The 13,088-nt window shown below is 42.8% G+C and overlaps 1 protein-coding gene across 1 annotated transcript; it reads right to left on the bottom strand.

Moving 5' to 3' along the window:
• Positions 1 to 4,201: 4,201 nt before the first annotated feature.
• BTF3 (basic transcription factor 3) lies at positions 4,202 to 11,498 on the bottom strand. The gene is given in 7 exon segments (XM_065655967.1): positions 4,202 to 4,564; positions 5,099 to 5,155; positions 7,604 to 7,805; positions 8,001 to 8,114; positions 10,982 to 11,050; positions 11,342 to 11,380; positions 11,383 to 11,498. Coding segments are annotated over 7 exon segments (636 nt in total). The 5' UTR covers positions 11,491 to 11,498; the 3' UTR covers positions 4,202 to 4,517.
• Positions 11,499 to 13,088: the final 1,590 nt, after the last annotated feature.

The following is a 13,088-nucleotide window of genomic DNA, read 5'->3' as shown; positions in this document are numbered from 1 at the left end:
TGGCTGTCTTGAATCACCTCCCTGTCCTCCATGTGCCTTGCCATAGCTCCGAGGAGGATCTTTCCCATGGGCTTCCCAGGCACAGAGGTGAGGCTGGCAGGTCAGTAGTTCCCAGGGTCCTTTCTACCCTTTATAAAAATGGGTGCAATGTTTCCCTTTTTCCAGTCACCAGGGACTTCACCTGACTGCCATGACTTCTCAAATATCTTGTCGAGTGGCTTAGCATCTCTATCAGCCAGTTCCCTCAGGACACTGGGATGCATCTCATCAGGTCCCACAGACTTATGTATGTTCAGGTTCCTCAGGTGGTCATGAACCTGATCTTCTCTTATATTACAGTGGGAGGGACTTTGCTCCTCCAGTCCCTGTCTTGCAGTTCATCCACTCGAGAGGAGTGGGAAGAGAGGTTGCCAGTGTAGACAGAGGCAACAATATCGTTGAGTACCTCAGCCTTCTCCTTGCCCATTTTTACCAGGTTGCCAGTCATGTTCATTGGGGAGGTTATGCTTTCTTTGTCCTTCCTTTATTGGTTGAGGTACCTGTAGAAGCCCTTCTTGTTATTGTTTGCGTCCCTTGCCGAGTTCAGCTCCAGCTGCGCCTTGGCCTTCCTGCCCCTGCCCCTACACAACCGGGCAGTGTCCCTGTGCTCTTCCAACATACACATCCCTGCTTCCACTGCATTTGCATTTCCTTCTTGCCCTTTAGTTTGAACAGCAGGTCTCCATCCTTTCCTGATTTCTTACACCTGGGGATCACAAGCTTTTGCACTCTCTGGAAAGCATCCTTAAAGATCTGCCAGCTCTGTTCTGCTCCCTTGTCCCTGAGGGCAGTTTCACAGGGGGTCCTGTTGACTAACTCCTTGAAGAGCTGGAAATTTGCTTTCCTAAAATTCGGGTCCTGACTTTTACTCTTCACCTGACACACATCCCTCAAGACTGGTCTCAAAAGGAACAATTAATAGCTTAGAAAAAAATCAGGAGCCATATTGCATATATTTATGTAAGCCAAAGCTATGTTGAGTACGTGTCAGTATTTTAAAATACCTAGCTTTAAAATCTCTCCTCTTTACAGTTACAACCATCATGTCAGTCGCTTAAGGCTGTAATCTAGTCATCAACAGAAACTTCCCTGTAGGGTTTCCTATTTGTGTTGAATATTAACTCTCCAGTTTCGTAACTTGTTCAAATCCATTCTCATGAACAGGATGATCAACCAGCTTAGCTTCCATGCTCTGGATTCTCAATGACTCCCCCCACCTCCCATGAAAAATACCAGCTTCCTCCGCTCACCTCCCACCCCCTGTTACATCCACACACACATGTGCTTCTCCTAGACACTGTTTCGATCACATCTTTTTCATCTAATTCTTCCACTGACTCTGAGAAAACAAATACACGCTTTTCTCTTCAAGTCTCCTTCAGTACTCTTATCTGTACCATAATGTGACATTTAAGTTTTCAGCAGAGATACAGGAAATCGCTTTAAGGAAGGTGAAATGTATGTATGATTTTCCACCCACAAAACACACTGTTAGCAGAAAATTTCACAGAACTAGATAAATTTCCTCCACACCCCCAGCAAATCAATATAGTAAGATACACAAGTATTGACTTGGTATTTGAGGTATTGAGCTGTGAATGTTTTAAACCAAGTGATCTTCCTTGGTCACATATGCTACATATGCACTACTAATTATGATAAATTCTCACTGGGGACACTTCCTGAGACAACCTGAAACTCACAACACTTCCAAAAACAAAAGAAAAAAAAAAATCCAATCTAATTACTCAAGAAGCCTTCTAGAGCTTTAAAAACAATGTTATTTTAAAACCATAGTAGGCAGGTTCTTGCTTTCCTATATGCACCACACTAGCTTAATAAAAGATGTAGTTTCACCATCTTCCAAAAGTACTGTAATTGGGTTTTTCTGTAGCATATACTAATTTTAAACCAGAACAAAGCCCTAAAGCATGAGGTTAACAATTATGAAGATATTTCTAAAAATCTGTTGCAAAAATTATGAAAAAAACCTCACCAGCGCATTGGAGTAGAATTGTTACAAAGCTTGATCTGACAAACTCAGGACATTCCCTCAGCTTTTTAAAAATAAGAAGCTCAAACAAACTTTTGTTTCAATAGAAATGTAGGCATCTGTTTTCATTTCTTCATTATCCAAGACATTTGGAATGGAGATACAAAGCCATTTTCCTTGAGCAAGACTACAGATGTGCATCTGTAATGGCATAATTACAGTATAGTTACAAAGAAGTTCAAGCTAATGAGAAACATAAACACAAGTATTTTCAGTTTCTAGCCATTAATGACAGACTAGGATGACCATAACCAAACTCCTTACTAAAAGAAAATAATCACAGCGTTGAGTCCAGAACTGAACATTTAACTGTTAGACATGAAGACTACTATAAACTTCCAACAAGAGAACTACTTCCATTTAGAATCTGCTATAATCAATAACATATTTTGATCATATCTTCATCCTTAGTCTCAGTTCAGGGATGCAGACACATGCCAGTATTTCCTGACTGGTAGCATACCAAGCATGTAGACTTCCACGGACAGGTCACATGGCTGCTTATCACTGGATTAGCATTATTTTGCATTTCAAAGATACTGTTTTAGCAAAGATCTTATTTTTTTAAGCATCAGGTATGTCTGTTAGTAGGGAAAAGGCTAACACTGTCTAAATCACTTAAGTAAGACACTAAGTCACTTCATAAGGCAGAAACCAGTATGAAACATCTCATAAGCAAGGGCTACCTACAGTGGCTTAAAGGATGTATTTCTGAGGACTTACGAGTCACAGAATGGGCAGCACATTTATTAATTTCTCAAAAAAAAATCAGCATGGATTTATTGACTTGACACGTCACAAGAAGCGTGATAAACAAGTCTGCAGAATTTAGTTTTTACTTTTTACAGGTCAACTAGCTTAAAGTCACCACCCTCATTTCAAAACTCAAATTTGCATAGTTTAGTTTTTCTACATTATTGCCACAATTCAATAAATGCACTTTATTTATTTGAATTAATTCAATGTTAAAAGTGTAATTTACTGATAAAGCACTTGCAAACTGAGACAAGTAAACTGAAATTGTTACTGTAAGTTCTTGCATCTGACTTCAGCCATGACATGCTCATGTAAGATTCCTGTCTTACCTCAAACCACAGGAGTTGCAAGGGTTGAACAAGTAATTCCTCCACTGTTTTCCAACAGCAATGACTTACACCATGACAAACAGGCTTCACAAGTCAGACACAGCCCCACCTCTTCCCAGGCACAAGTTTGCTACAGGTATAGCCAAGTTTTACCCTGAATTTTATGCTGCACAAGTCAGGACAAATTTCCACTTCCAGAAGTATTTGCTCTAGAGACAACCTCAGAAGGCTGGTAGTTGAGTGCTCTTCTACTCCAGCTTAGCTTGTTATGGAAGCAATCTACCATTAACACCAAACGTGAAATCTAGCTCTCATCCCTGGAAGCTCCAGCTATGCGAAGGTCAGACCAGCATTTAAAAAGTACTCCTTGTGCCCAAAAAACAAGTTCTCCTTTCCTCTGGAACACACAAAAGCAATAGAAAGAACATATTCCTGAAACATCCAAATATAATTATTAGTTAATAGATCTGGAGATGCTAAATACAGACTTAAGAGCCATGATCAATTCTATTAAGGCTTTTTCCCATTCCTATACTTCATTCCCTCCCACAATTGACATTTTCAAATAAGTAAAATTAAAATACTGGGAAAATATTATTTGAAACATTAAATAGTTACACTCTGGAAATACCTATTAAACACTCCCTGAAAACAAAAATTTAACATTACTATCTAGTTCCCACAAGATGTCAACAGCTTGCCACTGTTTTTGCCAAGTAAAGTTCTCTCTCAACCTGCATGTTTTATGTCGTGTTACACCACGAATAATTATTTCTAGAACACAGATCTATTTCTTTAATTCAGTAGATTATAAGGAGACTCAGAGCATAAGTAGCTCTGATCGGCAAATACGGGGAATTCACCTACTAAGTCTAAAATGCTACACTATGCACCAAAAAAATATAAAGCCAGTTTTCTAACACAGCAACAGGAAGACGCTCTGCAGAAAAGCATGACCTTCTATTATTGTCTAATATTTATGTTTAATACTTATGGTCTTCTGGCAAGAAGCCACACCAGGAACTTTATTTTATATTTTTATTGTATGCCAAAGTTCATTAAAGATAGGGTTTTGCTTGTATACAAGTTACTCAAAAATTATGTCTAGGCAGAAATCCTTTAGTAATCTGACTTATTTCAAAGCACAGGTTTGTTCAATTAGGCCACAAAAATAATATTGTGTACAAGCAGTAACTAAAAAGCTGCAGGTTCAAAGAGTTTCCAAATATCACAGATCTTGAGATCTCATCAGAAAATAAGATAAAAGCAGTCACAATATAAAGTAGCAGCTCCATATAGCTTTTTCAAGTTTTAACTTTATTCAGAAAGTGACACTTAGTTCAGTTTGCCTCATTCTTTGAAGCTTCATCGAAGTTTTCAACCAGATCTAGAAAAAGAAGAATATTGAAATTAAAGTTTGATCCACTTCCACTTCACCAAACATTCTGGCTTTTTTATTTTTCAAAGTTGTACTTCATATCAAATGCTACAACATAAAAGACTTCAGCTTAAAAAATACAGACCAAGTAACTTTTTAGAGCTTCACAGTTCATTCTTCTTGCTCAAACAAGTAAGTTTTAGATAGTTCATTATAAAGCACAATTCTAAAAGCATTTAACTTCACTACAGCACAACTGGGCAAAGTGATACTGAGAAGGTAGCTTATTCCCACCCTTCTTATAAAATATTAAATAATTATCTTAGCCATAGCTATTACTTCTACACAGGACAAAAATGCTTGCTCAAACGAATAGTCCATTTAAGTCTCTCATGGTGTTTGAAAACCATGAAACAACCTGCCCACAGAAACTCTGTGACAGCAAATCACTAGTCAATACTCTTACCATCCTTGGCCCAATCATATGCAACAGGTTATCTATCAGGAAAATTCACTTTTCCTCCATTGCACGCTTGTTCTTACCTGGAACTTCATCATCATCATCTTCACCAGTAGCAAGTGGTGCTTTTCCATCCACAGCTGCAAGAGCAAGTAGTTCAAAAGCATCAGTCAAGCTCACCACAGCAATCTTGACTAGTTGTTTTGCTTTGTGGTTTTTTGAAAACATTATTAAAGACTCTGAGCTAAACTGTCACGCTCTATCCAGTTCCTCTGCTGAACAAAAATCTTCAACTTAGGAAGTTCACATTCCTTTTGTTACTGATAATGCTCAAACAGCCCAGTGGGGAAATGTGAGGATGCATGCTACAGTTTACTCGTCAGCATCTTGTACCTAAGTATACTGAGTGCCTTGCAACAAGTCTTAAGGAAAAGAAAGGATCTTATGATCTTAGGCCTGCAGCTTCACAATTACACACATGACCAGAGGTGCTTAAAAATACGATTGCTCCCTGGCAAAGTCAGAGGAATATGAAACTGGATGCACAATTTTATACTTAGGTGGTTGAGGTAACATGTTCTGGTCCATATATTTGCTGACTGAGTAGTTTCCTAACAATTCCTATTGTATTTGCCAGAGCTAGTGAGACTTAACCATGTCCACTGTGGCAGACCAATGAGCACCCCCAAAACTGCAGCAGTATAATGCTAAGAATAGCTGTCTCAGGTCCCTGGGTGCCTATGCCACTACTTTTACTGCTATTCTTAGCTGTACTACAAGGGTAAGCTGTCTCATACTCTCTATCATCTCAGTTTTACCCTAATTAATCCTTCTCAGTTTTCAAGAAAAGCATGAGGACAGAGATAAGTTCATACTTGACCAGTACCCTGATGAATGCATGAACTTTGGTCTGTAAGGGCTTGGGACAAAGTCACTTCTAACTCTACTTTGTTTTTTAACAGCAGAAAGCAGTTACAACTTAAGTGCGTCTTAGTGTTAAATGCAACATTTCAAAAGCAAACCATGTTATTTCCTCCTAAATTATATGCATTCTCACTCATCTCCAAGATCAGACTAAGTTTACTTTAGCACCTGCAAATACAATCATGACAGACCATTTACTTTTTGATGTCAGGCTTCCAAATCTAGCAGGCAATGCTGGATGGAAAGTTTTGTGCAACGACTCTGGCATCCACCCAAAGGAGAACGGAATAGCCATCTACTAGGTCATACAAAGCAACCACCTGAAAACAATCTTCCCTAATATTAAAACTGCACAATTTAGCTTATCCAGAAAACACTCACTTTGTTATGAGAAGAGATCTTAGGGGATCATTTTAAATCCTTCAAGTTTCTGGGGGTTTTTTGGGTTGGTTGGGGGCAGGGGGGGGGGGCTGCTGTTGTGGTGGGGTTTTTCGTCGGGTTTTGTTTGTTTGTTTTGTGGGGGGTTTTTTTTGGTTGGTTGGGCTCTGTTTTTTGGGGGTTTTTTTTCCCCTTTTAGGCCCTACTGTTACAAGGAAGCCACACTGGTGGCTTTAGGAAGGATGAACCTGAGCTCCATGGGGAAAGAAGCAGTTTACTCCATCTCCTGAAGACTACTTCTAGCAGGACTTTTTCAGTGGGCAGTTGACAGGAGGGAAGTATCATCAACTTGAGGAATGGAAACATAGGGTGTCTTGTTGGCAGCAAGGCACAGGAAGAAAAAAATGTAGTAATGAAGTTGAGAACGACCACAAACTGGACACAGTGATAGACTCTGTGTTCAGGATGTTCCATACGTTGGAAGGAATAGACTTAAGATATTTCAGAAAATTAGGAAGACAGTACATGCAGGACATGAGGAGTGTTCCCAGCATCAACAAGCCTGTATTTCACTCCAAATTCTCACCCTGTAGCAGCAGCAGGTTTTCCAAACACCACATACATAAGTCCCTTCTCTACTTTTCCCACACAGTTTTGGGAAAAACATATGTCCACGTTCTTTTACTAATTTAAAGATGGAATTGGAATTTGGTTTATCTAACATAATATTCCTGATAGTCCTGTTCTCTACACTCTTCTACACACACAGGAACTGCTAACATACTCCCTTACAAATACTGTGCAATTCCCTCCTAGCTATCAAAAAGTCCATGGAATAAACACCTTCACCACACCTGTGAGGCAGCAAAGCAGTTGCAAGATGTCTGAAGTACCTCTCCCCATTACTTGTGTTTCCATCCAAAGTATCAAAACAGATAAACTCAGAGTACGTATTTTCTTAAAACCTAATTCTTATACCTAGCGTTAATGAATGAGGTATGTCAAAATATGGTAGGCACACCAAGAAGTAAACTACCACGAAATCAAGTCTGGCTATAGCTTTCCAGTCCTAGACCAGCTGCAAGATACGCTGACAGGTGCCCCTGCTCTATTTGGGTTTACTCTTTGTTGGATTTGAGCTATAAATAAGATCCAAGAGTCCCATTTCTTTATAGCCATTTTATAATATGCTTGTAGACAGTGAGAGAGCAATGAATTTCATTGCTGCTACACAAATAAGCTACATGTCAGCTGCCAACATGAAATGCATTCAAGTTTCAACTTACGTTGCTTGGGTAGGGCTTCTGCCAATCTCCTCAGGCTGGTCAGACTGTCAGCTCCAAGCTGGTTTAAGATGCTAGGAAGCATTTCTGTCAGCTGCTTTGTCTCAGCGTGGCCGGTGATAGTGAAAGTGTTAGCAGCCAGAGATGCCTGAACTTTGGGGTTATTGAAGTGAATGACTGTTCCTTGGTTGGTAAACATATTTACCTGCAAGAAAAAAAATCCAGTATTTGAACCAGTGTAGCAAGATTTTTCAATTTAACAGGAAATTGCAGCTCCTCAACCTCAACAACGACCTACTGATAATTTACAGACAACTTTTGTAAGTTACTTACCAGGAAATTGATTCTGATACATTTTATATTTCTGTATAGAAAAGTATTTTTCCTTTGAAGCAATTACCTCTTCAATTCCAGAAATATTGTTGACTCCCAGCTTCTTCAAAGAAAACTGAAGTTTCTTGTCATCTGCTGTAGCTGTTCTGTGGACAACCTTCTTCTTTCTGCGGGCAGTGCCCTTTCCAAAAAAAAAAAAAAAAAAAAGTTACAAACTAATACTTAAGTAGCTCTTCACAAACTCTAATCTTCAGAGCCATATAACTACTCTGCAGTCATCTACAGATTAATTTAACACCCGAAGTTCTGCTTCTTTGCTACAGCGCACACAACCCCACGCCCGCAACTGCACTGCAGCAGTCCTTCCCTTGCTATAAAGCAAGCTTTGCAGAGAAGCGTGAGGTTTCAGGAAGCAATGCAGCAGAGAATGTTTATTCCACAATTCTCATACGGATTCAGCAGCATCTTAGAACATAAAAATTGCGACCTTAACCTTGTCTGTTATCGTAAGCGTAAAACTGAAGAATGAGCACAGTTTTAGGTAATTTCTGAAGCTTATGAACTTTTCCTTAGATCACCTTTCTTAAATTGTAGCCAATTTTTGATAATAGTCAGAGGCTGTAAGTTATGAATGCATCATTAACAAATGAATGTGAAAAAACTCAAAATACTCAATTTTTATTCCAAAGAGACATCTCCCATATGACTGAATTCCACATACATACTTGAAAAACGCTTATTTTCCCAAAATATGTTATAAACAGGTTTTTAAAAAAAATATTTCTACATAGTATTCCAGACTACCCTTGTTTAGAAAGCAAAACAAGCAAAGGTTAAGTTCCTCTACAGAAAAAGAGCTCTAGATTTCCCTAGGGAAAGAACTGTCCCATATGAGAATATATCTACACCTATGAAAAAGCAGAAAGTATCATTCTATATTTCCTTCACAATCATAATGCTTCAGTAATATCAGGCATAAAACATCCAGGAACAGGTGAAACTAAGCTCCTTTTGGACACACTGTAACTATTAATCTAAGTCCTAGTCCAGTTGCCCATCTGCCACATGCTAGAAATATGAGAATGTGCTGCTGCACAGCTGTATAGATGGCTGCAATACCTTTTAAGTTAACTGGCAGAAGTCAGAAAACCAACTGGGCGCTAACAGCTCTAACATAATCCAGTTACAAGCAATGAGGAATGTTAATGACAAATTCACATGAAACTAACACTTGGAAGACTACAGCTCAGAAGTTTAGTCATTTGTTTAGAAAGCTTAATATCCTTTCCCTGCTACTGTCAGGTTCGTACACATAGCAATGTGAAAACTGCTAACATAGCAGAAATAGTTTTATTTTAGTCCCTTAACTACCCAGGAATGGAGCTACATAAGGCATACATTAAGTCCTTCTGGACAAAAGACATCCCAGTAAATTTCAAAAAATGAAGTATTGAACCAAAGCTATGTAAGGAACATGTATCTCCTTTTCACCCGTATTAAACATAGGTATCAGACCTCAGACAATCTAACTTAAATTAAGAGCTGCTGCTTTCACCTCTGCAGATTTCAGCTTCTAAAGATTGCAGGTTTTTACTAAGCAAATTCTATTCTAATCATGCTGAAACACACTGTTCACACCCTTCTACCTCTATATTAAGGGGGAGTGGGTACAGCAGGCCAACAATGGAATACTACAGACTCATCTGCCACTCCTCTAGATAGGTTTGGAAGAAGAGCCATGACATATAGCTGTAGCAATATTCTACACAAAAATCCCAAATTTCACATAAAGTACTACAATAGCCCTTGACCTAAACATAATATTTAACTTATTTGTAAGACTTGCAACATCATTTAAATCTTCCAATAGAGGCCATGTGTAACTTTTTCTCACAAGAAGTGACTCTTCCCTCTTTGCCTCCTCCACACTCATCTCAACTTACAAGGTGACAACTCTATGAAGAATACCGGTAATAATTTCCAGCTGTAAAACCAATTTTAAAAGACAAGTTCAGGCATTCAAAGTATTTCACAGACCAATTTTAAAACTGAATGACAGTACCATCAGCATGTTCTAAGCTTTGCTTTATGTCTCTAAAAAGTCCATATTGACCAGAGAGCTATCAGAGCTGTAGTCTGAATGTATGCTCTTATGTGACAAACATTAAAAGCCTCCACAGTCAATACACACACACTAGTAATACAAAGACTATCACCAATATAATATAGCAATTCTCTGCCTAAATAGTAACCCATACCAAAAAAAACGCAAAATCACCAAGCCAGTTAATTACTATGTTAATCCTGACTTAAGGCTGTCTAAATCTCCAGCTAAGGGCAAAAAAGGATTGAAAACACAAATGAAACCTTCTGGAAACTCTGTCAGGAAGAGTTTTGTTGAATAGTTTGTATTCTAAAATATTGTGTGTACATTTCCTCAGGCATAAAAAAAAATACTAACTAATTCTTGCCTTAAAATCAACACCATAATTAAAAGTTTATTAGCATATGACTATACTCAACATACTTTCAAAATTTCCAGTAATCACACAGCTACATACATTCAGATGCCATAATAAAATAAAGGGGTCTTCCAAGCATACTACTTTACAATTACAAGAGTATGACAAGTACAGATTTTCCAACTTTATCCTAAAAGGCAAAAAACCAGCCACAGACACCTTGAAGATTTGTGATGAGAGTCTGGAATGTAACCACCTACAATCTGTTATGAAAACTACACGCGAGCTCACTTGCTGGAAAGTCTGCTCACGTCAAACCCCACATGCCTTATAAAACAGCTCATACGAGACCACAGGCTGCAAGTCTACTGTAATACGTTACCACAAGCCCAAACAGAAAAGGCTGGAGATTGAACCAGTACGCATCGCTTCTACCGGGCTGACTCTAGAGGCCCCTGCAGCAGCTCAGCTCCCCTGAGCGCGGCCAAGCCCCGAGAACGTGCGGCTGCCCCCCGCTCCGCTCTGCGGGGCCGCTGGTGCTCGGCCCGGTGTGCCCGCACGGACACGCCGCGGATGCGGTTCCTACCTTGCCCCCGATGCGCACTTGGGCCTGCAGCTTGGCGAGCTTCTCCTGGTTCATTATCGTTTCTTTCATCTGCGGAGGCAACAAGAGCGCCCGTGGGAGGCGGGTCAGGCAGCGGCTGGCCCGGCAGCAGGGCGGGGGGGGGCCCAGCGGCTCCGCAGCAAACCCTCATCGCACCCCGGCCCCCAGCAGAAACACCCCCAGCCCGGCACCGGGCCGGACGGGGCTCTGCTCCAGGCCAGCGGCGCTCAGGCGCGGCTCAGGCCCAGCCCGCCACCGCCTCTCCTGCCCCCAGCCGCCGCCACCCGCCGCCCCGCAACCCTGAGCCGCAAAACCACCTTCCTCCCACCGTCTCCGCCGTACCTTCCCGGCGCTGGGGCGGCGGTGCCGGAGCGGGGGGACAGGCCGGGGGGACAGGCCGGGGCCGCGGGCGGGGCGCTGGGCCAGGCGGAGCACGCGGGCGGCAACGAGATGGCGGCCGGAAGAAAGGGCCCGCGCGCCCCGCGGCGCATGCGCCGCCGCCCGGGCCGGCAGGGGGCGCCCCCTCCGCGGCGGCGGGGCGGGGCCTCACGCGCAGAGGGGCGGGGCCGCCGCGCCGGCGGGTGTTGGCGGCAGGGCCGGGTCTGCCCGGGGCTGTGCCGGGCCAGGCCGGGCCGGGGCTGCCCGGGGCGGTGCCGGGGCGGGGCTGTGCCGGGGCTGCCCGGGGCGGTGCCGGGGCGGGGCTGTGCCGGGGCTGCCCGGGGCGGTGCCGGGCCGGGTCGGGCCGGGGCTGCCCGGGGCGGTGCCGGGGCGGGGCTGTGCCGGGGCTGCCCGGGGCGGTGCCGGGCCGGGTCGGGCCGGGGCTGCCCGTGGCGGTGCCGGGCCTGGCGCCGTGAGGCTCCTCTCCCCGCCGCCGCCGGGGCGCTCCCCGTCACGGTCGAGTTCGTCCGCGATCTGGCATTTCCTATTTAATTTTCTTCTTCCCAGAAAGCGCGTTACTCGTGTAACGCAAACCTCTTCCCCGCGCCCGTGATTTCCCTGCTCTGAGAACCGAAGGCACAGCCTCAAGGCCTTGAGCCAGGCAGTTGCTGCTGCACTTGAGTGTCTGTAAGCCCCGCTCCTCGGGGTGGGTTCGCTCACAGCCCACAGTTTTGGTCCTCCACAGGTTAGTGGTGTGTTTGGGTTTGGCCTCTCTGAGGAATTCGGTGGGACCAATCTCACGTTTGTAGGGAACTTGTTAAGTCTGTCTCCAATGGGTGTTAAAGCTGAGCAGCGTTGGCAGAGTTTGGGCCAGCGTCGCACAGCGGGGCGCAGGAGGAGATTTGCGGGGAAAGGAGCCTCGTGTTCCATCGATGCTACACACGCCGGGGGACGCAAGGGAAGAGGAGCCGTGCTGTGCCATGGTCCTGCCCCCACCATCACCGCACCCGAGCCCCATGGGCCTCCTGCCATGAGTACAGATAGTACTGACCTTGTTATCTCATCCTGTATTTTAGTGCCTTTTAAACCAGTTCTTCTCTGAAATATCCTCAATAAACTATTCCCTTTGTTCTTGTTTCTGTAAGACTATGTTAATTATTAATTTATTATTCTTTACTGATTAAGCTTAAGGCTCCCGTGTTAGTAATTCCCAGAGGCAAGGCTTTGGCAAGGCGTTGCTTTCCATGTGCGTGTAAATTTTATTGGCTCTTATGGTATCTCTTCACTACACTGGAGCTGAGTGTCAACTTGTACAGAAGATTTTGATCACTTGAAACTGAGACTTTTGTAATGAGTGAAAATGAATGATAAACCTGAAACTACTCAACTGGTGGTGATAGAAGGTCTCAGGGATGGGATGATTCAAAAGGTGCTGCTGAAGAGCAGCTAACAGATTAACATCACAGACAAAAATTAGAGGATGATCAAACATATATAAAGGATAGTGGTGAGACCTGCAGAAATTTGGTCCAGTATATCTGCAAAATTGGAACAATGAGTCAGTTTGCTCGGAAAAGAATGGGGTGGGAAGAAGCCCATATTACTGTATCTGAACTAGCGAACGCATATCGAATTCAGAAGGAACAAAATGGATTTGGAGGAAGAGGGGACTTGGGGAGGACAGAGTTTGTTCTGAACTAAAAAGAAAGCT

Source organism: Caloenas nicobarica, chromosome Z (genome assembly GCF_036013445.1).
Source record: "Caloenas nicobarica isolate bCalNic1 chromosome Z, bCalNic1.hap1, whole genome shotgun sequence".
NCBI classification, from domain to species: domain Eukaryota; kingdom Metazoa; phylum Chordata; class Aves; order Columbiformes; family Columbidae; genus Caloenas; species Caloenas nicobarica.
The sequence above is the reverse complement of the archived record's forward strand: the minus strand, read 5'-3'. Positions and strand labels throughout refer to the sequence as shown.